General features: G+C 57.4%; 1 protein-coding gene across 10 annotated transcripts in view; it reads right to left on the bottom strand.

The window, feature by feature from the left end:
• GDPD5 (glycerophosphodiester phosphodiesterase domain containing 5) overlaps nt 1-27,232 on the bottom strand; it is an 88,640-nt gene that overhangs the window by 19,611 nt on the left and 41,797 nt on the right. For 9 of the 10 annotated variants that reach the window (XM_059708425.1, XM_059708417.1, XM_059708415.1 and 6 more), the window contains 4 exons: nt 23,084-23,260; nt 7,453-7,556; nt 4,587-4,680; nt 3,911-3,970 (listed from right to left, as the gene is read on the bottom strand). In XM_059708425.1, the coding sequence (XP_059564408.1) occupies nt 3,911-3,970; nt 4,587-4,680; nt 7,453-7,556; nt 23,084-23,200 (375 nt within the window). In that variant the 5' untranslated portion in view covers nt 23,201-23,260. The remainder of the gene's footprint in view (nt 1-3,910; nt 3,971-4,586; nt 4,681-7,452; nt 7,557-23,083; nt 23,261-27,232) is intronic. The other variant, XM_059708423.1, reaches the window with a different exon arrangement.

Here is a 27,232-nt window from a genome sequence, read left to right as displayed (position 1 = left end):
ACAGGACGGTTACGAGGAGAACATGCGATACTGTGTGGCACGTGCCCGACACACCGAGTGAGTGCCCACTCAGTGACGGTCGTGGCTGTTACGATGAGCACAGTGCCTGGCACGCCCTGGCACCTACTCCCCAGCCCTCCCCTGCTCAGGACTCGGGGGAACCAGGGACTCTCAAAATAAAGATCTTGATTAAAACACAGTGTAAAGCTGTAGTATGCAAAGCAGTTAGATGCTGATATAAGAGCAGAGAGATAAACGAAAGTAAATAAAAAGCTCAAAAACAGATCTAAATAGATTTTAAAAATCAGCATACGCCCTAGCTCAGTGGTTGGCAAACTGCGGCTCGAGAGCCACATGCGGCTCCTTCGCCCCTTGAGTGTGGCTCTTCCGCAAAATACCACATGCGGGTACGCGTGTACAGTGCGATTGAAACTTTGTGGCCCATGCGCAGAAGTCGGTATTTTGCAGAAGAGCCACACTCAAGGGGCCAAAGAGCAGCATGTGGCTTGCGAGCCGCAGTTTGCCGACCACTGCCTAGCTGGTTTGGCTCAGTGGATAGAGCGTCGGCCTGCAGACTGAAGGGTCCTGGGTTCAATTCCGGTCAAGGACATGTACCTCTGTTGTAGGCTCTCTCCCCAGCCCTGGGGCTGCGTGCAGGAGGCAACCAGTTGATGTCTCTCTCACATCGATGCTCCTCTCTCTCTGTCTCTCCCCCTCCCTTCCACTCTCTCTAAAAATCAATGGAGCAATATCCTCAGGTGAGGATTAAAAAAAAAAATCAGCATATATAAAAGTGGCATCTCCAATTAGAAGGGAAAAGGTAGATTTCTCAATAGATAGTAACGGGGAAACCATCTAAGAAGAAGAAAGTAAGACCATCCTATACCTGAAAGTAACTTCCAAAATGTTAAAATTTTAAATGTTATTAAAAGTAGAAACATGTAATTATCAAATAATGCCACGGAGACCATTGTTATAATCAGAGTGGGAAAGACTCTGACACAAAAGCCAGGAGCCATGAAAAGAGAAGACAGAGTCACATCCTTAAGAATAAAAAATTCCCACAGCAAAACCACAGCAAGCAAAGTCAGAGGCGGAGTGACACACGAGGAAGGGTTATTGCAGTTCATCAGCCAAAGGGCGGGTTTTCGGAATCTGTAAAGCACTTCTGCAAATTAATAAGCAAAAAGCAAATCCTGTAGCAAAAAGGCAAAGGATATGAAGAGACAGCTTACGGAAAAGAGCATGCAAGTGACTCAAGCACATGAGAGATGCTGAATCTAACGCATCATCTGGGAAATGCAAATCAAAATGACACCGAGGGGCTAGGCTCACCCATTAGTGGGCTCAAGCCCAGACATCTTCGAACACTTCATGGGCAAGGGCGATTTGATAAGCAAACCATAGCTTGCCGAGGGAGCATGGCCCTTGGCAAGGAGGCGATTTGACCAGAACTATCACAGTCATAAAAGCATACTCTAGAATTCCCCACACAGATCACATGGTCCTGGCAATGAATTAAGAGCAACTGGGGCCCGGCCAGTGTGGTTCAGTGGTTGAGCATTGACCTATGAACCAGGAGGTCACGGTTCCATTCAAGGTCAGGGCACAGGCCCCGGTTGTGGGCTCGATCCCCAGTAGGGGGCGTGCAGGAGGCAGCCGATCGATGGTCCTCTCTCATCGTTGATGTTTCTATATCTCTCTCCCTTTCCCTTCCTCTCTGAAATAAAAAATATATATTATAAAAAATATATATATTATAAACATATATTTAAAAAGCAACTGGGATGTCATCAGGGGGCTGACTAGATGCCTTGGGACTCAGGGTTAAACACGGGACAGGAGCAGGGGCTGGACAACAATGGAAGCTCTCAATGGCCTGAGAGGAAGGCGCTCCGACTTTTGTTAACGTAAGAAATGGAGGGTATAGTAGGCTTGTGTGCAAAGAAAGGAAAAAGGAAGTGTACTAGTATATGAGTATGTGTATGTGCTTACAATACTTTGGAGAGAGAGTGGGGAGACTTACATTGTGTACTTTTTTGTACCTAATTTCGAACCATGTCAATGTATCAGACGGTCAAAAGTTGGTTAAAACAAAAAAAGGACAAGGATTCCTTAGCATCTCCTACTCAAGTGGTGGAATACTGGAAACAGACCGGAGCGTGCCCAGCACCTGCTTGAGAACTCCGAGCCCCAGGGGCTGCCTCCCTCCCTCCCGGTGCCACGGGTCCAGCTGTGCGTCAGCTCCGGCTGGCCCTCCCTCACGCTGAGATCTCATGGGCAGGGGCAGAGGGGCGGGAGGTCAGGGCTGGCACCGGAGCTGGCTCCGTGCAGATGAAGGGATCTGACCCCCGCCCGGGAGACGAATCCGGGCAGTGACCTGCGCCCCTGCCGGCTCCGCGCCTCCGGAGGCCTCTCCACCGGACCGAGCAGGTGCGACCTGCTGAGCACCAGGCGGGACCAGAGGAGGTGACCGCGGTGTGAGCCAGCCCCACCCAGGTGCCATCTGGTGCGGTTCTTTCAAGCGTCAGCTTTGCAGCCGGGAGATAAAAGTGCCGCACAGAGGGGACTTCCCAAGCCCAGAGGAGGCCTCCGGGTGGAGTGACAAGCAGGCGGAGGTGGGACCCAGGGGCTGCTGGCTGCCCTTCACCCTCCAAGACCCCAGTCCCCAGTCTGGCTCCCCAGCTCCTGATCTCCAAGGCCCCCTGGATGCCCTCAGGCACCTCCCCCTACGCAGCCCAATTCGGACTCACTGTCTTCCTTCCAGCTCCTGCTCCACGTCCCTCTTCTCCTCAGAGTCACTCTGGACCCACCCATGGGCTCATGGTTATTTCCAGACATGTCTGCCCCATCCTAAACGGCATGGCCACTCTGAGCCAGGCTCTGGGAAAAGAGAGACGGCTGAGCCCTCCCTCCATGGCCCAGGTGCTCCTGCGAGGAAAGGGCTCTCTCTCGGTCAGTTTTGTGCCACCCCTGCGACCCCTGGGGCCTCAAGAAGAGCAGGCGTCAGGCTGGTGCACTCAGCACCGTGCAGGCGACGAGCAGCAAGAGAGCCAAGAGGGCCGAGGCCCCGATTCTCCGAAGCCTCCCTGCGCTGGGCCCAGCACCCAGTGAGGCGCCAGGGAGAGAGATCGGCAAAGCCAGTCCTGGTCTGCAAGAAGCTCCCAGACTGGGGAGGGCCGGGGTCAGGGCGCCAGAGGGAACCGGCAGCGGACAACGTGGACCTGCAGGCTGTGGTGGCGGGCGGGCCCTGCGGGGGCTGGGGAGTCCAAGCATCCTGGGCAGGGGGTGGAGAACCAAGGAAGGGCCTGAGGGAGACGGAGGGAGGCGAGAGTGAGGAGGTAAAGTAGAGGAGAGGCAGCCACGCTGGCAGGGCCTGAGATGTCTCATCCAGAGCTGGGGGTGAGCGACCCATGATGGCAGTTGGGAGACCTCAGCAGGGCCAAGTCATGGGGCCGTCATGCTGGGCGGGGGTTGGGGGGGGTCCGCCTGGGAGCAATGGGAGTGGTGGAAAGGACGCTAAGCTGGGTCGGTTTCAGGATGAGCTCATTGCGGAACGAGGAGAGGGTGCGACCCGAGGCGGAGCCCCACCCGTGGGACCCCGTGCTGGCTCCCTGCGCGGCTACGGGGTGAGGACCCTGGATCCTCCACTGGCGAAGTGGGAGACCTTGGGCAACTTACTTAACCGCTTTGTACCTCAGTGTTTCCAGCTGCAAAATAGGATAACAGTACCTACAACATAGGGCTACTGTGAGAGTTAAATGAGTTCTTACAGGCCAGGCCGGGAGGACAGTGCTGGGCACAGAGAGTACGGAGTGTGAGCTACCAGAACAATCGTAACCGGGCCCCCGAGGAGGGGCGATGCGCCGGCTTCCTCCTCCCCCCTCGGACCTCGTGGAGGAGCCCCTACCTTGTGCAGCCAGTGCAGGTTCATCTGCTGCCCCACGGCGATGTGACACAGCGCCAGGACCTGAGGAGGGGCCACAGGGCGGCCGTCAGCCTCCACGTGTGGCTCAAAGGTTTCCGCCGATTCCCAGACACGCTTCTCCCCACTCAGCTCTGGGTCTGGCTCAGAAAAGTCAACAAACCCTCCCCACAGGCGATGGGAAAGCCCAGCCCGGCCCACGCCTGGCCTCCTCCCAAGTTCTTCCAGGCCTCCCGCTCCTCCTCCTCCTCTAGGATTTCTCCCTCGGCCCCGCTGCCCTGGGACTGCTCAAGTCATGTTGTAGGAGTTCCAGGCCCCAAGGAGCCCCCCATCCAACAAAGGGACTGACCGGAGTCTGGGGGAATAGGGCTCTGGGCGCAGGAACCAAAGCAGAAGTTCCAGGAAGAGGAAGTCTGCAGCGGCTCCTAAGAGCAGAGGCCTCCCTCTAGGTGGGGCGGGGGGTGGGGGGTGGGTCTGTGGGGACACTGCAGGATGGGGTAGAAGCAAGGCGACCTCCCACCTTGAAGGAGCCAAGCCCCTGAGGTGCAGCAGCCAAGAGAAGGGGAAAGCCAGCTTCCCTCCATCAGCCCGGGGCAGGCCCCTGCATCAGCCCTGCACAGGCCACGCCGCCCCTCCCGGGAGCAGGGCCAGCCCCGCGTACCAGGAGGCCCGCGATGTAGGTGAAGGCGGTGGCTGCGGTCATGAGGATGGGCACGGACCAGTCACTCCAGTAGCCCATGCGGTTGTAGAGGTACCTGCAGGAGGAGAGGGGGCCGGGGTCAGACCTCCACCAGGAGCCAGGGCCTTGCCTCAGGCTGGCCAGGCTCAGGGGCAGGCCCTGCCCACTCAGCAATGATGCTATTGTCTCTCCATCATCAGCCAGGCCTGTTGAGGGCTCGTGGTGGAGCCTGGGCATGCCAAGAGCATAAAGGAGAGAACAACAATCTCCGTAGTTCTACAGCCCAGACATAAACATTTCCCAGACTGGGCTGACTTTTCTTCCAGTGGGTTCCCGCCTATGCTTATAGATTTGTATAAACAGCAAAGCCGGGACCCGCTGGTATAGCATAGTGGTCAGAGTTTGGCTTTGGAGGGAAGTACACTTGGATTCAAACGCCCACTGTACCTCTTACTGGCTTGTAGGTCCCTGTGGAGGTGATAGGCTCCACTGATCCTAAAATGCCATCAATTGTGACACTCATTTCTATTTCAGTGCTAGAATGTGAAAATAAGGGGCCTTAGAATTGATCAAATGCCCTTCAAAGGATTTCCTGAGGATGAATTTGGAGTTTGGGGGCGGGGGGCATGTGATAAGTAATCAATTCTCTTCTAATTAGCACAGGCATTTACTGAGGTCAGTACAAATCCGAGGAAATGTGATTTTCAACAGCCCCATAGTCTTCTGTTGAATTAATGCACCATATGTAGCCAACCTCCCACTAATGGCAATTAATCATTTCCAATTATTCGCTATTATAAATTAACACAAAAAAGAAAATTTTGCACGTATCTTTCTGTACTGGTAATTATTTACTTAGGATAGACTCCTACAAAGACAGTTACAGGGCTAAAGGCTATAAACTTGTTAAGGCACCTGTTTCTGGCTCTTCCCTGGCCCTCGCTCTCTGATTCCAGAGGAAAATCTACCACCTGGAAGATGACGGAGTGCGCTCTTCTACCGTATAGATGGGGAACCTGAGGCCCAGAGCAGGTGGGACCCGCTCCTGGTAACGACTTCTGCCAAATGCCCTGGCTCCACGTGTCTCTCACTCGCCAGGGAGCCCTCCTGGGCAGCAACAGACCCGAATCCCCTCCCTGGCTCTTGTCATCCAGCCCTGGCTGCCTGGGTCTCACTCACACCCTCTCCAGAGACCACAAGGCCCGGGCCAGGCTCCCCCGAATCCCAGCCCCGACTTCAAGAAACCGAGGTGACAGGCAGATGTTCAGGCCACCCCTGAGTCCCAGGCAGCCTCCTGACGGACAGGCACCCATCTTCTGCTTGAGCCACGCAGTGACAGGGAGCTCACTCTCTGGGAAGAGGCGGTGGCTCTGTAGACGGCATGAGACAGTCAGCCAGGCTCGAACCAAAGCCAGAAGTCCGAGCTGTCCTAGAGCTGTCTGCATTTCACTGTGTGACTCCGGGAAGGCTGCTTAACCTCTCTGAGCCCCAGGCTCCTCAGCCTGTCCTGGGGATGACTTTTTGGTAGAAGTGGCTGGGTGGCCACGGTGAGTCCTGCCCCTTTCTGGGCCTTAGGTTCCCCACCTGAACATGACGGGATGGACCTGGTGGTTTTCCAGGGAGCCAGCCTCCGGTTCAGCAGAACTGCCCACGGTCTGCAGCGAGGGCCAGCAGGGACCGTTCCTATACGCCCAGCACAGGGCCGGCACTGTGATGCCTACACGGATGAGTAACTGATTTATGGCATTTAATAAAGGCCAGAGCCACCTCGGGGACTCAGCTGGGGCTGGGGCTCATCTTGCCAGGCTGGGGCAGGACAGCAGCACACCCTTTATTGTGCTCGTTAATAATGGAGGCGCAACCTAGGGCCACACAGCGGGGAGGGGATGCCCAACTCCATGAACAGAACCTTAGGATCATCATGGAATCCCAGAACCATGGCCCCAGAAGGCCCCAATTCTAATATCATGGCCCCTTCCAGCTAGAGAATGGGCCTCCCAGGAAAGGACCCTCAGGTGAAGTAGAGCTTTGAGCCCTCTCAAGTCATCTCATTTCACTCTCAGAAAGACCTGATGAGGTCAGAGCTACCCCATTTTACAGAAGAGGACACTGAGGCTCAGAGTGGACCAGAGACTTGCTCACAGTTGCACTGAGCTGAACTTCTGACCAAAAGGAAGAGACAGCACTGAAAGGAGGTGGGGGGGGGGGGAGGTGGTGAGGGGCCAGGAGGGGTCTGGCTTTCCAGCCTCAACTCTGCCTCCAACTGATTGTGTGAACCTGGGCCTGAAGGAATTCCCACTAGAACTCAGGGTCCCTGCCCTCCTCCCTTCACTGTTTGACAAAGACAGGCAATGGAGGCGGGGGCGGGGGGGGGGGGCAGGTGCCTGAGCTGAGCCATCCCAGAACCATAGCATCTGCCAGCCCTGCCCAAGGCCCTAATCAAGGAGTTAAGAGTGGGTAGTGAGGGGTGAGGAGGTGGTGTCAGGCCTCTGCTGAGGCCATTGTATCTCTGGCCTTGGAGTCCTCATCTACAAACACAGCCAGAAGCCCCAGCCCCCTGCTGAGGCCTGCATGAGGCCATTCTTATTTTCCAAAATAGCACCAGGAAGGAGTTCCCTTCCTGCCGGCCCCGCCCACCCCCCCCCCCCCCCCTCCAGCTGGTCTCAGTTCCCCCTGGGCTTTGTCTTTCCAGAGACCCCTGCCCCAAAGCCACAGAGTTGGTGGCAGACCCCTGAGCGCCAGCCTGAGAGAGAGGCTCAAACTCCACCCCCCCACCCCCCCACCCCCCAGTCTCAGCCACTGGATGCCCGGGACCCAGGCCTCGTCCCCACCCCCTGTCCCCACTCACCAGTTGAATTCATTGTAGTCATTGTGGACTTCCCACCAGAAGTAGAGCCAGGTGAGTGTGAGGCCAAAGGTGACGGTGAGGAGCAGGAACCAGAGGCGTTCCCACTGGAGGAGGAGAGCAGGAGAGGGGTCAAGCGGGGTCACGGGTTGGCCTAGCAGGCTGCCTGCCTGAATGTGCCCTCCTTCTCCCCCTCTGCAGCCAAACCTGCCAGGCAGGGATTGGTGCCCTCTTCACAGTGGTGGGGACCTGAGGCTCAGAGGGGAAAAGTGTCCTGTGCAACATCGCAGAGCCTGAGGCACATACTGGGGGGGAGCTGGGAGCAGGGTGGGGCTCCACCCCCGAGGGGGGCCCTATGGCCGCAGCCTGAGGCCTTGCCAGGTGCACCAGTCTCTCGGCTCTGGCAGTGGCCCCAGGAGCGAAGGCCACATCTGCCCGGAGCCTTCCCACTGGCATGGTGACCTGCAGTCTGTGATTGGTCACAGTCTTCATCTCCTTCCCTCCTCACACAGGCCTACAATGCAGGCATTAATCTTCCCCACCTCCGCTCTGAACTACTGATTAAACGCTGAAGCCCAGAGAGGCAAAGCGATTGCCCAAGTCCCACAGCCAGTTATCAGAGGATTAAAGCCCCCCCCCCCCCCCCCCGACACACACACACACTCTGGACTTGAGGAAATGCAGGGTTCTGCGGCCCCCACCAGGCACTGGCCCCTCCAGCTGGGCCAGGCCACCCCTCTGTCTCCTGCAGGAGTGGGGATGCGGAGGGTGGGGGCTGCTGCTCAGTCTGCAGCTGCTTCCGCTGGGCCCCGGGTTCCATCCTTGCTTCCATCCGTCCCCTTATCTCAGCAGCACAGCGAGCTTGGACATCCTGCTGTCTGGGAAACTGCTGAGGTCATCAGAACCCACCCACGGCCCTGGAGGGGCAGTCAGTGCAGGAGAGAACCAAGACCACCCCTCGATGGGCCGGCGGGTTTGCAGCCGCTGGGCAGTCTCTCGCGCGGGCGTTGTCAGGAGGCCTTTGCCAGGCTCCGGGCAGCTCACCTCACCTCAGCCAGCCCCGGGCTACAGTTCTAATCCCAACTTACTTTCTTCATGGCTCCTGACAGCTTAGCCAAGCAGGGGTTCCCTCTGGGGGTGCTCCCCACCCTCACCTCTCCGGCTTCATATCCCCTACCAGTTCCCTCGCTCTGTGTGTGGCCACCTCACATTCCCATTTACCTTTCAAGTCCGCTCAAATGTCACCTCCTCTGGGAAGCCTTCCTGGCCTTTGCCCCTGCCGCCATGCTCCCTCCTCGGGGCTCCCACAGCATCAGGGAGCCTCTTTAAACTCGCCTTCTGTGCTCTGTGATCGGTCCATGTGACTGTGTCTCCCCCATGAAACTCTGTGTCGCCTCGGGTTCTGCGAGGACAGGGCCTGAGCCTGCCTCCACTCCCTCAGTATTGGTGACGGGGAGAAAAGTTCACTCGCTGCCCAGGATACCGCCATCCTACCCTGTCAACAGACAGCACAGCGGAGCCAGATTCCCTGCCCCCCACTTACAAGCTGCATAGCCTGGGCAGTGCAAGCCGATGCAGCCGTGCCTCAGTTCCCCCCTCTGTGACAAGAGGACCATAGTACTTATCTGGGGGGGGGGGGGGGTCGATGTGAGAATTAAATGAGATAATACAACTCAGGTGCTCGGCGCTGGCAAGCAGTCAGTGTTCTCGGCGCATCTGTAAGTACGCGCTGCCTCTCCCAGCACGCGGGGAAGGCCCTCGAACCCCGCCGAGTCGTGACTATGAACACTTCCTGGGCAGGAGGTGGGTGACACAGCAGCCTCCTCCACTTGGAACATGAATGGAGATGTGATGATGGCGCCACGCTGAAGGAGGCGGAGGGGGGGCTCCTCAGGGAGTAGGCCGCTGGTGTCTGCCCCTCCCAGACGCAGAATGGCATGAGCCCCAGTTTCAGGCCCGGCGAGGCCCAGCCTTGATCAGGAATGGAGGAACCTGGCGCGGGCAGGCAAGCCGTGTGCCTTTCTGGAGCGATGGAACCCCAGTAGCCACCGCCAGAGACTGGCTAGGACTGTCTAGGGGAGCAGAGAAGGGCCCAATTTCAGCACTGCTTTCTGCGTCTGGGCCCTGGCCCAGAGGGGCTGGCCCACACTGGCACAATGAGCCAGCACCCCCACCCGGCGGGTGCAGCATCCTTCTCCTCCACATCCTTCTAAGAATCCCTCTTGCTGCCTCCGTTTCTTATTTGCTCACAGACAAAAACTCATTTGCACCCATTTCCTGCAGAGTGCAGCGGCAGGTCCCAGGCCAACTTCAACATCTGGGTCTCCTAAGGCTGGTCCACCTTGGTGACGTCCTGCTCCAGCTCGAGAGTCCCATGGGCCTGAGCCCCCAGCTCCCCCTGCATCCCAGCCCCACCTCTGCCCCACATGTGCACTCTACACGCCACGCCACGAATCACCCACCGTTCCTCACAGGGAGACTCCCGCTCCTCAGCGTTCCCATTACCCATGTCCGTTCCGACACACGCCCTACAGGTCTAGAACTCTCTGTGTGTGGGTCTCCCTGCTGTACTGTGAGAGCCTTGAAAATCTGGATGGTCTTCATATTCCCAGGGTGAGTGGGAACTTAAGGAAGAGGTGATAATGAAACAGAAGGCGAGAAAACAACCTTTCTCCTCTCCCCAATGAGTACGCCCTCCCAGGAGAGATCTCACTGGGGCTCCCGACATAGGAGCCTTAGACTTCTGCGGACCCTGAGCCGGCAGTGGCGAGCGGCCACCTGTTCAGAGATCGCTCTACCTCAGTGGGACAAGGCCGCTGCGCCTCTGAGCAGGTGATGAGGTTCTTGGAGGGGCCCAGGGGAGAGCTGAGCCTCGGCCTGTGATGGGTCCTGTCCCAGGCAAGCAGGCTAGGGGACCACAGCTGGTGGGACCAGGGGGCTGGCTGCAGGGACAGGGAGTGTCACAGGTGTTGGGAGATGTCCTGGGATGAGCTGTGATGTAGGATCCGGGGCGATGCTGACAGGTGGCCAGGGAGACCACAGGTGTTGGGAGGGTCCATGGCAGGCAGGCAGGCGTCTTGCCCACTAAGGGCCACTGTCCTCACTTGGCTAGATCCTGAGAGTGGGGCAGGGAGGACAGGGCACGAATGAGGGGCTGCCCTGCCCTGCCCCTGGGAACCAGCCAGAGTGGCAAGGTTAGAGCTGGCAGATGTGTGAGGCACCCAGGGCATGACAGGGAAGGAAGCAGGGCCTATGCCACGGGGATCCAGGAACCCCATTATCAGGCATGAGCTAGGGTTGGGGGCACCTAGGGAAACCCGTCCTAGGAACTGGAAGCCAGAGGCCCCATGGCCACAGGGAGCCTGTAGATGGGGATAGAGAGGCACCAACACAGGGGGCAGGAGGGGGAGGGGCACAGAAGGGTCATTCTAAGAACAATCAGAGGAAAAAACTGAATGGCAGGGGCTGGAGGAAGGGGGAGAAGAAGGCAAGGAACTGGCAGGAGGAAGTGGGGGGCGGGGAGCAGCTCGCTGACAGAGGCTCCAAGGGCACTAATGGTCCCTGTCAGGGCGGCGCAGGGCGGCCGGGGACGCTGCTCACATTAACGAGCCAGCCGGTCCTGCTCCGGGCTGAGCGGCCAGAGGAGCGGCAGCGGATCCACGGCCCCCGTCACCTCTCACAGTCGGTACGACGCCGGGGTACTTATTTATGGACAGTTATCCCAGCGGAGAGCAAATGAAGACCCTGCACCTCAGAGAAGGGCCCCACGTATGGCTGAGCCAGCTGTGGAGCCCAGCACTGAAAAGTGCCACTTCCATCGTGGTTCCCGAAACGGGCATATCTGTTATGACAACTTTCCAGCAGATGCCGGTCAGGAGTCCTGGGGAAGGGGCGCCTTTTGCTAATTTGCATGCATATGGATGAGTGGAGGTGACTCAGAGGTGGAGCGATGTACCCAGTGGGGGAGGAGGGGACCTGGGGCTGAACCCAGGTGTCCTGACAGGAGGCAGTCCCCACAGGCTCCTCCCGTGCCCTGCATGGCCACCCCAGGCCCAGCTCAGCTCACTGGGATTCCTCTCTCCTCTCTCTCTGCGCCCCTCACCTCCCACCCAACCTCTTTCTCGCAGGGGAAGCCCTCCCATTGCCCAGCCTCTGAAGACCTCCCTTCCCGACCCCTTCTGCAGAGATTCCTGGGATGGACCTGCTGATGTGACCCCCAACCACATGAATGACGGCGATGGAAGAGGCCAGGCTTGAGAGGCAGAAGACAGACCTGGCCCTGCCACTTGGGCAACGTACTCAGCTCCTCTGAGTCTGGGTTTTCTCACCCATAAGATGGCGGTGATAAGCCCTGCCTCAGAGGGTTGATGTTCAATGAGGTGACGAACGTCAAGGGGCACACGGAGCCTCATATGGTCAGTTGGCAGGCTGTGGGCTCCCTGGGGCCGGGGTGATGAAGATATCGCGGCGTGCCCGGGCCCACATCCTGTGGGGCACAGGTAGTGCTCAGATTGGTATGAGGAACAGAGGATGTGTGATGGTAGCTGTCACGCAGGAAGGCTTCAGGGCACCAGTGGACAAGACCAGACATCATCTCGGGCTGAGCCCGGTGGCCCCACACAACCAAGGGAAGGCGCTCCAGCCTCCTTCCTCTGCAGGACAAAGGTCAAGCAGTTCCTGCGCTGACAGGTGCAGCCGGCAGGAGGAGGAGGAGGCTGAGAGCAGCCTGGGAAGGGATGGGCCCTGGCTGTGCACTGCTCACTCTCCCAGCTGCGGCTGTGACAGAATCCCAGTGGCCACAGGCATTCAGCCCACACCCCCAGGCTCGTCTCCTCCCACTCTTGTCCTCCCCCCGCCCCCCGGAGATGAGACCCTCCATCCTTGCCGACCACCAGCGTGCCCATTTCCCCAAACACCCGGCTCCTTCTCTCTCACTGCCTCATGCTGATTGTCACGTCTCCTCCTCTCCCTCTTCATCTGTCCCGCCCACCCCAGAGCCTTCTGCATTCAGAGACAAACGGTGGCAAGAGCTTATTAGCAGCCGGGGCTCACACAGTCACAGTCACGGAGCTGGGCCGGAGCCCCAAACCCCCGCCCCACACAGGAAGTGCTGCTGCTACCTGTGCCCTGGACCGCGACCTCAGGCCAGGATGCGCAGACACTGCGCCCACGGCTGGGGACCCTGTGGGTTTGGAGCACCTCCCCTGGGTCCCCAAATAGAACCTGGAGTCTGAACTCTGTGTCAGAATAGCACCTGAGCAGGAGCCACCTCCCTGACCTTGACACCATCATCGACTTCGGATCCACAGTGGACTCCTGCTCCCGGCCTGCACCTGGGGCACAGACGGCCTCTATAGCCTCCAGGACAGGAGCTCGGCCTGCTTCTGCTCCCGCAGCTCCAGGGATGGGCGGGCTCCCTCTGGGTGCTGCCTGGTCGTCCTCTGGCCCGAAAGTTCTTCCTTCCCAGAGAAGCCGGATAGGGACAGGCTGCGTTTGGGGGTCCAGCAACACTGGGTTTGAATCCCAGACTGGCTACCTACTGAATGTGTGACCTCGGAGAAGACGTTTATTCATCATCTCCAAGTGCCCGGGTCCTGCTCTGTAAATGGGACAGGAGGGCTGGCAGGTGGCACAGACCAGGAGAACCTGCAAGGTGCCTGGTGAGGGGAGGGCCGTAGGAGTTATTTCTCTTCTGTCCATCCCTCCTTGAGACGCAGCTGAATCCGTCTCCTTGACTGTCCCCTGCAGCTGGCTCTCTGATACCACACAGAACAAGCCCGCCAAAAGGGCAAGAAATATTGGGGCCAAATGACCAGGGGGAATATAATCAAGAGCCAGCCCTTCTCATTCACTAGCCAGGTGCCTGTGGGCCAACCATCAGGACATCAAGCTTCCGCTTCCCCTGTCCACGGGGATGACATCACCTCTATGTCATGGGAGGGCTGCCAGCCTGAACAAGATTACAGATATAAGCTGTAAATCGCCAAATCCAGGATCGTTCCTGTAATTATCATTTTGCGTCTGACAGCCCTTTAATTACGTGAAGACAGTGATCAAGTCTCCCCCTGCCCCCTGCACTGCACCAAATCTTTCCGGCTGCTGAGGAGAGCCAACAGATGGCCCACCCCCAGCCCACGTGGGTGCCCGGATCAGCGGACACAGAGGTCGGGTCTGGCCCTGCAGGCTGCAGCCCTAGGAGCAGCAGGGATGGAGGAAGAAGACCCCGGCCCGGCAGCTGCCCCATCTCGTCTCATAGCCCATCACTGGCTACGGAGGACAGAGCCCTGTGTGAGCTCTTCAGAGCTGGAGGTCGATCAGGGGGACTCCTAAGAGCTCTCTACTTGCCCCCATCTCATCTCATCCTCTCCAAGCTCTGCAAAGCAGGCGGGAGAGTTGGAGGAAACCAGGGCTCAGAGAGGGGAAGTGATTTGTCCCAAATCACAAAGGGCAAACATAATGGTGGAACAGAATTCACACCCAGGCCTGGTTGCCCCCAGTCCCAACTGTCTCAAAGCAACATGGAACAGGACATGTAATTATCCTTGTCTGACTGAGGAGACAGACTCAGGAGGCAGGGCCTTACCCCAGGTCACACAGCGATTCACAGGCAATGCCAGGTCAGGACCTCTGGAATGCCAGCGTTAGAAAAGATTTCAGAGATCATCTCACCTTGTCCTCTCAAGGTCCTATTCGGAAATGGAAAATCTGAGACCCCAAAAAGGGGAAATGGCCTGGGAGCATGGACACAGGACATGTACAGGGTAAATTGGTAAGGAAATGCTAGAGAATCCAACAGAAGGTGTTGGGACATCCGGGCATCTATTTGGTAAAAAATACTAGACCCCTACCTCACGCCCTATACCAAATTAAATCCCAGCATCTCCCTCCAGGTCCTCGCCACCACTCTCTTGCAGGAGTTCTACACACTGGTGCTGGCACTGGAATATAAAACAGGCCTGGATTCCACTCTGAGCAACCCACCCAGAGGACTGACCGACCGGCAGGCAACTCCAGTCCTAGGAGTGAGTGTGCGAATAGGGTAAGATGGGCTGCTTAGAAGCACACTGCCAGGTATGGAGGGCCTCCAAGAGGCTTCACCCACAGCAAAGCTGGAGGGAAGGGGCTTGCTAGGAGGACAAAGCCAGGGAGCCTCGGTTCACGCAGAGGGCGCGAGTGAAGGTGCAAAGGCACAGAACCAGGCAGGTTTTGTTTGGGGAAATGGCTTCTTTTCTCATGGGCTTATAAAAGCTTTCTCTAGGTAAGAGTATTAACCTTCATATACGGTGTATTTTTTTTTATTCTGTCATTTGACTTTAATTTTGTTTTCAAATTTTTTTTTTTTTGGATAAAAATTTAAGTTTTTAGGCACTCAAATTTATCTCTTTCCTTTTATAGGTTTTGCCTTTGGTCTCATGGTTAAGGAAGGTGGCCCAAGATTATATATCTAATTCCCATTTTACAGTGGCAATTTCCTGGCCTCATTGTTTGCATTTAAATCTGTATGTAACCCATCTATCTATAGCCATCTATCTATAGCTCCATACGGATGTCTACATCTATGGAGAGAGGTTGGAAAGCCTTATCGCTAAAGATGGAATTTCTTTTACTTTACATCTTCCCAAGTTGTTTGAGTCTTCTCAACAAATGTGTGCTTCCCCCAAGAGAATAAAAATACATTTTAATCCATCTGGGACTTATTCTGGTTTGAGGTAAGAGGAAGGGATCTCATTTTACTTCCACCAAACGGATGCTTCGGCTGCCCCGGTGCCATACGTGATACGTGCAACAACTCCCACATTCCGTTAGCACAGAGGCACGAGCTCGGATGTGTGTGGTCTGTTTCTGGGTTGTCTAGTCTGTCCTGAGGCAGCCCTCACCCCATGCGCTGGCCCTGCCTGGTACGGCTTCTTCTGCATGGCTGGGCTCTGGCCCCTGGGCCACCCCTGTGGTCCTGGCTCTGCTTTGAAATCCCAGAGCCCAGCTATGCCCTCAGGACCACAGAGAACCACATTGGAGAGAGAGACGGACGGGTGCTACCTATCCAGTCTGCCTGCCTGCAGGCCAGATCTTGGGCACCCAGTTCCTCCAATCACCAGCCTGTTTCACCCTCACCAACTTCCAAATGGGGGGACTGACTGCACAAAAAAAGCCCAGGAAATGTCAGCTGGGAAGGGTGCGGGGAGCTCCTGGAAGGGAGAGGTGGGCAGGCCCTGGCAGGATTATTCTGGCCCTGACACAGGAGATTTGGGGGAGGGGTGGCCTGGGGAGATTTGAGATGTATGACAGCATGAGGGCCTCGCAGGAGAAGGGATGAGAATCCCCACCCCAGCCAGCTCCTGACAGCCTAAGAGGCTGGATTTATTATTCTGGGCTCCAGAGAGCAGGGCAATTAGGCCTCTGTCTGCCCTTCTGCTGGGGCGGGGGGGGGGGGGGGCGCGGGGGGAGGGCGAGCAGAGGAGGCACTCAGAGCTGCTCATTAGGCAGGGGAATGGAACCAGGCCCAGCCTGGAGCGCCCAGTTTCTCCCGCCCATCCTGTGGGCTGCATCCGTCCGAGAGCAGACCCGAGCGGAAGAGCTGAGAGTCTTAGGAGGGATTATCCCAGAGCCCCTTCGAGGGCCCTGCCGCAGGTGGTGGGTGGTCGCACGCCCTGCTGTTCCCCATCACCATGTTGTCCCCTCCACACTCCCTAAGCAGCCACTCAAGGCTGTCAGGAGTGTCGTGAACAAGGCGTGACCACGTCCCCAGGAGCACGGCACGGCCATGCCCCCCTCACAACATTCAGAGAAGAGCTAGGTGTGTGGGGGGGGTTCCCCAAAGGCCAGAGACGACATGGCTTTCTTGCAGAGATAAATCCTCAGCTCCCAGTGCTGCCACAACCCCGGGCGCTCTCAGCCTCTCCTCTCTCTCACGATGCAATGATACCGTCTCCCATTTTCTTATCCTCCTAGCAGCCCTGTAAGGTTCAGCAGGGGTGGGGAGCCTTTTCTCTGCGGAGGGCCATTTGGATATTTATAACGTCATCCATGGGCCATACAAAATTATCAACTGAAAAATTAGCCTGCTCTATTTAGTCAAACTTTTCATTAACCCACCCCGAATGCCTTGGCAGGGCCAGACCAAATGATTTTGAGGGCCTTGAACAGTCCGCGGGCCAGACATTCCCCGACCCGTGCGCCCCCCCTGGGATGGGGGCTTATCTTCCCGATTTTAGAAGTGGTAAGACTGAAGCTCAGAGGGTGCCTCTCTCACCTGCTGGGCCCCTTTTCCCCAAAGCACCGAAGAAGGGAGCAGCCAGCCTTTGCAAGTCTGTGGGTAGGACACGTTTCTCCAGGGTGGGAGCGGTGGTGTCTTTGGTAAAGGAGGTGAGGCACATGGGTACCCCTTATCTCCCCGGACCTTTGGGGCATGAATATGTCTCCATCCAACCCACAAGCACGTGGAGATCAGAGAGGGTCTGGCGTTGCCCAAGGTCACACACTAAGTCACTGGAGGAGGCAGGGAGGAGTGCAGACTGCATGCAGCTCCCTTGGCCAGGAATGCCCACCCAGGTGCTTCTGGCCGACGCCAATCGCATCCTGTCCCAACGGCTGCTTCATCCAGGGAGCCCACCTTGATTCCCAAGTGGAATCCACTCTTCCCTGCCACACACCCATCCCTGTCATAGGCCCACATGGCGGTAATAGAACAGGGAGGTGGGGCGCCAGCTTGGAATCCTCCTGTACACTAACAGAGCCCAACCCCAACCCCAAGGGTAGCCTGAGAGGTGCCACAGCTGAGTCCACACCCTTCCCTGCCAGCCTCAGCCAGGGGCAGGGCAAGGCAGCACACAGCTGCACTCTCCCCACCACCCCACTCCCGTGAGCTCACCGGGGTCCTGCCTCTCCACACAGTCATGGGGTGGCAGCACATTCCCCTAACAGGCTTCCTCACTCGTTTTCCAACTCGGGGCTCAGTCATCCCTCCAGTCCTTGCCCAGCCCCTCCTGAGCCAAGCCCTTTCCTCAGAACACTCAGAGTCTAGCGGGAGACACAGAAAGTCACACTCCATGTGGCAGTTACTGCAAGAGCCCAGGGAGGGAGGGAAGACGGGAGAAAGACCTGACTCATTTTTGGTTGGGCGAGGGGAGGACATAGAGGAATAGACATCCTATATAATAAAAGGCTAATATGCAAACTGTCTCCATGGGTGGGAGTTTGACCAACAGGGAGTTAGACATGCCCTGACCACCAGGGGGCAGTGCAGAACATGGTGCCCATCGGCAGCAGGTGGTAGTGGAGGTGCTGCTGGCCCCAATGGGCCTGAGAGCAGGACCGCGGTGGGATGGTGGAGCAGGTAAGCGGGCTGCGTCAGGCCAAGGTGGGTGCAGAGGGAGTCCCCTGCTGGTGGCAGCGGCAGGCAGCCAAAGGAAGGGAGGCCCCAGATGGCAACTGGCAGACACTAGGGACCCTACCCTACCCTACCCGTGCACGAATTTCATGCACTGGGCCTCTTGTTTGCAATAAGCCTTGAAAGGCAGAGACAAAGAGAGTTCAGGCAGAGAGGCTGCCTGAGCAAAGGCAGAGCTGTGAAAGGGGACAGTGGTCTTGGGGTGGCTGCAGGGGCTGTGTGCGGGGAGGGGTGCTGATGAAACCCCCATGGCAGATGTCTACTGCTCCCGTCCTAGGAGGTAGGCAATTGGGGGTGGGGAGTTTTCTATTTCTGTGTCCCACCCATCCTGCTGCACCATTCCTGGACTCCACCGAGGCCACTCTCCCCTCTCCCGTACTCCTGGGCACAGCATGGTGGCCTCATCCAGCTGGGCTGGAAATCATGGGCTGACAGAGGCATCATCAGACTCCCAACCTCTTCCACAGCCTGCTGACTGCACCTTCTAGGTGTCTCTAGAATCCCTCCCTTCACTACCTCCCTGCATCCTCCTGCCCCCACTTGAGACCTCAGCCGTTCTCAGCTGGCTCCCTGCCCTCCCCACCTCCACTCAGTCCCCACCAGCACTCTTTCTCCGAGATTTAACCACAGTGGCCCTTGCACAGCCCGAGTCTGCCTGGGCTCCCACTGCCCAGGATGAGTGCAGGCTCTCCAGCCCAGCCTCAGGCAACGCCCTCCCCTCCTCACACTGGAGCCAAATGCTTTCAGTTCCCAAGTGCAAGAGACTGTACACCCAGCTCCCTGCAGGATCACTTCCCCAGTCTGGCACGACGTGTAATTCTCTCAGGCACCGGCTCAGGCAAACGTTCCTGCCTGGGGTTTCCTGGCCTCAGCAGCGATCCCCTGGGTGGTCTGGGTGTGTCAGTTGGTGTCTGTCTGCTCCCCTGCCGGCCTAGTTGCCCTTCAGGGAAGGGGGGCCGGCTCTGATACACCTGTGGCCTCCAGGCCCAGAGCAGGTATCATGATGGTTTGTTGATTGAATAAGTAACCAGTGCCTCCCAGACAAGACTGGTGTGGAACAGGGGAGCGGGCGCAGGACTAGGGGTGCGAGCAGGGGCTGCACAGGCTGTGCCTGTAACTCCTCAGCTTGAATTAATCACTTACTCTCCCTGGAGCCCCATCCTTAAGATGGACGGGGTCAACGGCCTCACAACAGCCTTCGAAAGGCAAGAGTCGACAGTCACTGTCTCCTTTGGGGTCCGGGGCTGGGAAGTTCCTCCAGGCATCGGACCTGCATCCCTCTTGCTACAGAGAAGGTGGTTCTGACACTGGGCTGCCTCCCACCGCCGCCCAGTCTCCAGAGGTCGCCGTGGGCACGGCCTGAGAACTGTCTTCTGTCCACCAAGGCCCTCACTGGTAGCATTAGAGTAATGAGTCACGGACAACAGCTAAATTCATTAGCCCCGGTTATAAAAAGCTTTGCTTCCCCTCCCAGAGTGAGCGAGCCGCCTTCTGTTGCCAGGCTCCGCCACCCACTGAGCTGGGGCAGCAGAAGGGCTCACTTCACCTCTCTGGTCCTCAGTTTCCTGTTTCCTTATTTGTCAAGTGTGCGTCCTGGGGGGAGGGGGCCGTGTGAGCCAAGGCTCAGGGCAGGAAGGAAGGAGGCCAGCGTGGTCAGCGGAGGGGGCTCCTACCCAAGCTCCCCCCCGCCCCCGCACCCTCCCCGGGCTCCACTCCGGTCCTGCAGGGCCAGGCCCAGCCAGGGCAACACAGAGGGTCCGTCGTGTGGCAGGGAAGACACTCCCCACCTTGTCCAAAACGCTCCTGGTCCAGTGCTCTTTCTCCTGCATCAGGCAACTTCCCATGTCCTCTCCGCCCTTCTGTTCTTTTCCCTCTGGCAAGCTCTCACGAAAAAACCACCTGGACTCAAAACACAGGACTCCTCCCTACAGCCTCCATCTTCCTGAGGCTCTTGTTGCAAACCTGTCCCAGACTGCAGGTGTGCCATGGCCTCGGTTTCTGACCTATAAGTGGGGGCATAGAAACTAAACACGCCCCCCAGGGGTGTTACACAGCGAACAGGGCAAGGCACGTAAGCCATATGCTCCCCCAATACAACGGGTGCTCAATACACGCTCACTGCTAGCCTCCCACTTCACTCCCCAGCCTCCTGCCTCTGACTCACCACCCGTCTGTCACCCCATTTCACAGATGAGGCCCAGAGAAGTGGGCTTCACAGAAGAACTTGACCCCAGGCTTCTGAGTTGGGAGATTCATAGTGGAGGGAGAGGACCTGAGGGGAGGGAGTGCCTGGGCCAGTGCCCAAAGGAGAGGGCGCGGTGGGGAAGAGGAGAGGCAGAGGCCCGAAGCTGGACGCCACCCCTTTGCTGAGGCCTCTCCTCCGCCCCAGCCCCAGCGGCTCTCCCCTCCCTCCCCAGCCTGTGCTCCCCAGCTCCCTCCAGAGCCTCCATTTGTTCAGCAAATTTACGGAGCACCTTCTCGGCACCAGCCCTGACGCGGAGACACCAGATGGCTGTTCCCTTCACTGTGTCAGGCCAGGGAGCCAGCACCCCATCACAGTCCTCACCCAGCTGTCTCCGAGGGGCTGGGAGAGAAAAGAGAAAAGGGTGAGCAGGCTGAGGCCGAGGCTGAGGCTGAGCCCGGGAAGTGGGAGGGGAAGCAGGAGTGGAGTGAGTGACAGGGAAGGTGGTGGATGCTCATCCTTGGCTCGGAGTCTCAGGGTCACCTGAGGTGAGCTCAGCCCCTTCTGCAGAGCCCTGCCACCCCGAGCTGCTGCAGAGCCCTCTCCCCTCTCCCAGCCGCTGGCTGGCTCGTGACCTCCTGCAACCCTTCCTGCTTCTGCCCCACACCTGGCCCCAGACCTTGGTATTTGCAGAGCCTGCACCAGGTGGGCTCCCAGTCAGCTCAAAACCAGCCCCAGCCCCACTTCCGCCACTCTGGGCCCTGTGCTGGCCACAGCCAGGACGCATCACTTCCTGACCCCACAGCCTAGGACTGGCTGGCCCGTGCACACCAAGGGGTGTGTTCTGGGAGACACACCTTCCTCCAGGGCCTACTGCCAAGGCCAAGGGACTGTCTGCGTGGAAGCTCAGCCATTCGCTCCCTTCCTTCGCCTCAGCTGTCTCCCCACCCCCATCAAGAGCTTTCCACCTACACTGCCTGGGGTCACACCTGAGCTCTGCCCCTTACCCACTGGTATGACCTGGGCCAAGTCACTGCCAACCTGGCTTCTGTTTCCCCTAGTGAAATGATGGCGGTGACACCCAGATCCCGGGCGGGTGAGTGCTCAGCACAGCGCCTGGCACAAGACACACAGGTGAAGCTCACTGCTGCCCTCCCGTCTGCCTTTCCCGACAAGGCACAGGGCCCCAGTCTGAGGGGAGAACGGAGCTCAGAGCACAGCGGAGTGGCCGAGGAATTCTAAAGTCTTAACCCTACCCCTCCTCCAGTCAGAGTGGAGAGGCCGGGGCGTGGGCCTCGGGAATCTCTGGTCTTCATGACTAGTCACAGCTAGCACCGTGCTGGCCACTTCATGTCGCTATCGCATGCCGTCCGCCCAGCAGGTCCTTGAGAGGTGTGAGTCTATTTCATGGGTGAGAAAGCTCAAAGTCAAGCGCATACTGTGGACAACAGAGGGGCCCTGTCGTAAACCTAACCGACAGTAACCTCACAGGGTGACCTCATCACGCATTCCTAACTGGGCGGGACATGGTGAACGGTCACACCCCAGGCTCATAACTGCCTTAGCACAAGGTTTATCTCTGCCTCCGGCAAGCCCTGTCCATTGTTTCCGTGCATCTAGGTTAACACACTGTTTGCGATGCCTTTTGCAGACCCCTGGGAAGTGGAACTAACCTGAAGGGAGCCCATGATCTTGTTAACGGTCCTGGAGTCCAACGCCGGCCCTGCTTTCTCCCACCCTCATGTGATCTTCCCTCCTTAATTCTAAACGCATAAGAGAAGCCGCAGAACTGTCATTCTCCGGAGCAATCTGAGACCGTGCTCCCCAGCACGGCCGTCAGTTTGGCTCAAATAAAGTCTATGAAAATTCTCTACAGGTTTGGACGTTTCTTACATCGACAGTCCAAGTAGAAGAGGCACAACTTGAACTTGAGGTCTGCCTGACTCCTGACCTCACCGTCTGCACCACTGTCGGGGAGACCCTATGCCCACACAAGACGAAAAGGCTGTCCCAGGCAGGGCCGCGGTCCCAGCAGGGCAGGACCTGCTCTGTGACTTGGGCAGGCCCCTTCCGCTCCTTTGCCTCAGCCTGCCATGTTGCCTCTCTGCTGGGAGTAGGGACATGACCATGAATCAGGCCAGGTACCCACCAGGTACCTGCTTCTCACCATGTGGGAGCCATGAGCACAGGCTCCTGACTCATCTAGCACTTCGTCCCTCACTGTCACAGGCAGAGAAGCAGGAGAGACAGGGGGCAACTTCCCCCTTCCCCCCATCCAGGTAGCCCTGAGAGGCCTGCCCTGCCCTTAGCTGCCACCCCGACCCTTGGCCACTCCCGCCTGTTTACGGACTATCTGACTTTGGAAGCTGGCGTCTTTGTTCAGACAAGGAAGGAAGAAGAAAGTTGTTTTTCAGGCAGCAAAGCTCTTAGATAAACACGAGTTATCTCTCTCTCTATTCCTTCTTAAAGGAATTGGGTTCCTTCAGAAAAGAAACTAGATTCACCGGCTGATAGCGCCCAGGGATGGAGTGGACCCGGAGCCTGGCTGGGGAGCGGACACTGAAGGAGGCTTTCTTATCCGGCCGAGCACCTGCTGCCAGGTCTGGCAGGCCCGTGGCTCAGGTGACGGGGCCCTGGTGCCAGGCCACAGCCTTGCCAGCTCCCGGGCTCCCGATGGCCTGGCCCACCCCCTCACCCTCCCCTCCAGCCACCCCCACTGCATGCCGGCCAGGCTGGATCTGCCAGAAGCTGAGAACTTCTGTTCACCTTGGGGTGACCCCTTCCTCCTGCAGCACCCCTCCTGGAGCACCCCCCTGCCCTGCCCTCAGGAGCAGACCAGCCCCCCTGCTGTCAGAAGAGAGTTAACAGCTGGGTATTTCCACAACTTAATGGCCTCCCCGACCTGGTCAGAGAGATACAAGAATTGCCATGGGCCCATTTTACAGAAGGAGAAGTGAAACCCAGAAGGGGCCCTGACAGAGCTGACATCCCTCTCTCCGCCCCCCCCCCCCCGCCCGACTCGGGGGCTCCCTGGGTCCTTTAGCCCAGGGCCCAGTGTGGCTCACCGGTGTGGTGTCATCATGGGAGCGCTGGTAGCGTTTCCAGCGGCAGCCGTAGATGCCCGTGAGGCAGGAGAGGCACAGCTGGGGCTCGTAGTACTGCAGGGGCTGGTGTCTCACCATGCTCGTGCCCGAGGCCCTGGTGCCCAGCCCTCAGGAGCCCATGGGAGCCCCAGGCTGGTTCTGTGGGAGAAAGCACAAGGCTGTGAGGCAGGGGAGGGGCGAGGAGTCAGCCCTCGACACCGCAAAGGTCACGGTCGCCGAGGTCAGCGCCGCACAAATCCCTGCAGTGGGTCCCAGGCCCACCTGGAGTCCGAGGCCCACCCTGCAGGTCTCCCAGGACGGCCCCTGCCCCCTCCCCTGATCTAATCCCCCGCTCAGCCACGGCCAGCACACTGCTGCTGCCTCCTCTGCCTGGAAGGCTCTTCCCTTAAGAACCCGCATGGTTCCCTCCTCCCCCTCCTCCCCTCCTCCCCTCAGGTCTTTGCTCAAATGTCTGTCTCAACCAGATGTCCCCAGGTCATCTTCCGTAAAACTGCAACCCCTTCCCCTACCGCTCAGCCATTTTCAGCTTTATTTTCTCAATCATAATTTACTTTTTTTGTTTCTCACCTGCCTATCCCACTATGGTGTACGTTTCATAAAGGCAAGGATTTTGTCTGCTTTAGTCTCTGCTATATGCCCGGTAACTGGAACAGAGCCTAGCACACAGAACTTTCCAAATAAATGTTTTAGAATAAATTATCATAAAAAATAAATAAAATAAATTATCATAAAAGCTGACATGTACTGAGCATTTAAAATATTCCAGGCCCTGTGCGAACACTTTATAACCATCTCCCTGTCTCAAGTGGAGGGTACTGTGTGTCCCAAACCCATTTGACAATTGAACAAACTGAGGCTCAGAAGAGAAGGGGGCAGCGCCTGGCCGGCGGTCACACAGCTGGGTGTGGTCAATCTGGGAATCTGGAGCCTGACGAGTTCAATCCTTCAGGCTCAGGGAGAACCAGCCCAGCAGGGCTCGTGGGTAGAACTATGGGATGTGTCTAGTGGGTTGAGTTGCTGCCACCAGGAGCAACTGCCCCGGCCCTGCTTGGTGCCCTGGACCTACCAGCTGGGGCTCAGTGTAGCCAGTGGCCATTGGCTGGGGCACCTCACACACCCTGTGTCAGGCATCATCCGTCCCTCAACACCCCTGTTATCATTGTCCCACTTTAGAGATGAGGAGCGTGGGGCTCAGAGCAGCAAACGTTTTACCCCAGGAGCCAGGACTCAGCTCCTGGTCTGTGGATTCCAGACACTGGAGCCATTTGCTTTGCACCAGGCCCTGTCCAAGGCTCTGGAGACCATGTGGACAGGACAGACACAGTGACCCCTCAGGGCCCTCACAGGACCGGCGAGGGGCACGAGCAGGCCCCCACTAGGCTCCAGGCACAGGTCCAAGTGCTGTCCATATCCTAACTCTAACAGCAACCTATGGCGTAAGTGTTATCATTATTTTTTTATTGAGCTATAATTCACATGCCATAAAATTCGCCCCTTGAAAGTGTACAATTCCGTATTGAGCATTTTCGGCTTTTAGGATAGTCACAGAGTTGTGACTAATTCCAAAGCATTTCCATCATTTCAGCAACAACTCCATACTCACCCCGTCCACCCCGCATCGACCCCATTCCCACCCCTCAAGCCCTGACAATCACTAATCTACCTTCTGTCTCTATGTGCCTAGTCTGGGCATTTCATATAAATGTAATCACACAATATGTGGCCATTGGTGACTGGTTTCTTTCGCTTAGCACCATGTTTTTAAGGGTCATCCATGCTGTAGCATCAATCAGTGCATTCCTTTTTGCAGCTGAAGAATACTCAATCGGACCATCTTACCTACTCGCCAGCTGATGGACATTTGGGTTGTTACTGCTTTGTGGTTGTTACGAACAACACCGCTGTGAGCAGGTTTCTGTGTGAACATGTGTTTTCATTTCTCTTGAGTCAGTACTTTGGGATGGAATTGCTGGGTCATATGGTTTAACCTTTTGAAGAACCGCCAAAAGCTGCTTCTGCAAGCGGCGGCACCATTTCATATCTCAAAGTACTATCATTACCATCTCCCTTGCACAGATGAGGAATATGGAGTACAGAAGGGCTTAGCTATTTGCCGTAGGTGACACGGCAGAGCCAGGCAGTCTGGCTCCAGGAGGGGCCTTGCTCTCACCCAGGGGTTGGCAAAAGGTAACTCAGGGGCCGTGTCTGGCCAGCCACCTATTTTTGTCTCCCATCCAAGCACTAACCAGGCCCTTCCCTGCTTAGCTTCCAAGGTCAGGCGAGATCGGGTGCGTTCAAAGTGGTATGGCCATAGATAGCCAACTATTTCTGTATAGCCCACGAGCTAAGAATGATTTTTACATTTTTAAAGGATTGAGAAGAGAAAAAAAATCAAACAAGAACACATTTGTGGCACATGAAAATGATAGGAGACACATTTCAGGGGATCCATAAATAACGTGTCATGGGAGGCAGCCAGGCTCGTCCGTTTATGTATTGTTATGGCAGCTTTAACTGTAACTGCAGAGCCGAGGTGTTACGACCGCATCCATATGGCCCACAAAAGCCTAAAATGCTGCCTGGCTCCTTCACAGGGAAAGTTCGCTGACCCCTGCAGCCACCGGGCTATAATGGCTCATAAGTGCAGCGTATGGTGGAGAGAGTAAAAGGAGGCTGTGGGCTCTTAACACAGGGCAGAGAGGGTCAGGCCACGCTTCCTGGAGGCAGCGCTGAGCTGAGGCCTATAACATCAGCTCCTTAGATGCCTCTTCTCTTTTTTTTTTCCGCCCCCACCCACACCAAGATGCCTCTTTCTAAATGCCCAGGGGCTGCACCACAGGGGCACCCAGGGTTTCAGGCCCAGCCCCTACGTCCACCTCTGGGCCTCTTTCGGGACCTCTGCCTCCCACCCCCACCCTCATCCCCAGCCCCCACCAAATGCTAGCCTCAGCGCAGGGCGTCCAGCCTCCAGTCTGAGGAGAGCGATGCATTAGGGGCCTGCTGGGAATAGCGACTGGCCCAGGGCCTCCTAGTTGCTGGAATTGTGCGGTGCAGTCTCTGGGCCGGTGGTTCCCTGGGGAGCCATGAGAACATGTGCAGCTGCTGGGAATCTCTGAGTCCAGCCGAGCCGTGGGCTGGGGGGACATAAGGAATGGGGATGCTATTGCAGTCAGCTTAGCATTAGCTCCCGTGGGGTTGGGGAGGCCTGGGGCGCAAATGGGGGATGCTCTCGGCTTTACGCAGCCAGATCTCATCCAGTGCGCCCCCAGATTAGGTCGACCACCACATTTGCCCTCACGAAGGGCGGGGGCAGCTAATATTTAGGAAGAAGCCTCGATTCATCCTGTGTCAGCCGCTGACTTGCATAGTGGCTGAGGCCTCTCAGGGCTCTTCCCTGAGCCTTGCTTTCTGAATCTGTAAAATGGGGTAACAGCCTTCGCCTTGACTTCAATAGGGGCCAGATTTTGCGGGGAGGGTGCCAGGAGGGACCATGGCTGCAGTGACTGAGCACCGCAGGCGGGTGTTCCGCAAGCAGAAGCCCACGCCCAGGTGCCCCTGCCCTCACACTCCTTTCCCAGGACCCCTTACCCTGGGACTGGCTCCCATGTGTCCTCCGCCCTTCCCTGCTCGCCCACCCCCGCAGCTGAGCAATACAATCCCTAGGCATGGAAATTCCATTCAGGTCTGAAAAAGAGGGAAGTAGAACTGTCTGCACTGGGCCTCAGCCCAGGACTCAGCTGACTGTGGCTCTTGGAGCCGCCTCTCCCCAGGAAAACGTTCACACTGTTCATAACGTCAGGCACTCTTTGGGAGGCAAACCTCTTCTCTTTTCTTTCCACGCTCTGCTGGGGTCATCTCGTCCACTCCCACGGCTTCGGTTACCAGGTGCAGCCAAGGCCACCCAGTCTTTGCTTCTCCATCAAGATAGAGGCTCCTGGCTGTCTCCGGGGGTGCACTCAGGCCCTGCACAGACACTGCCCTCCTCACCACCCCCAATCTGCTTCTCATATCCCTCAAAGCCCTTTTCTCACCATCCCACTGGCCACTGCCCTGGGAAAGGAAGGCACTGGCCATCAATCCAAGCTCCCAACTGAGCCAGCTAAAGATTTT

This window comes from Myotis daubentonii, chromosome 9, assembly GCF_963259705.1.
Source record: "Myotis daubentonii chromosome 9, mMyoDau2.1, whole genome shotgun sequence".
In the NCBI taxonomy this organism is placed as follows: Eukaryota; Metazoa; Chordata; class Mammalia; order Chiroptera; family Vespertilionidae; genus Myotis; species Myotis daubentonii.
The sequence above is the reverse complement of the archived record's forward strand: the minus strand, read 5'-3'. Positions and strand labels throughout refer to the sequence as shown.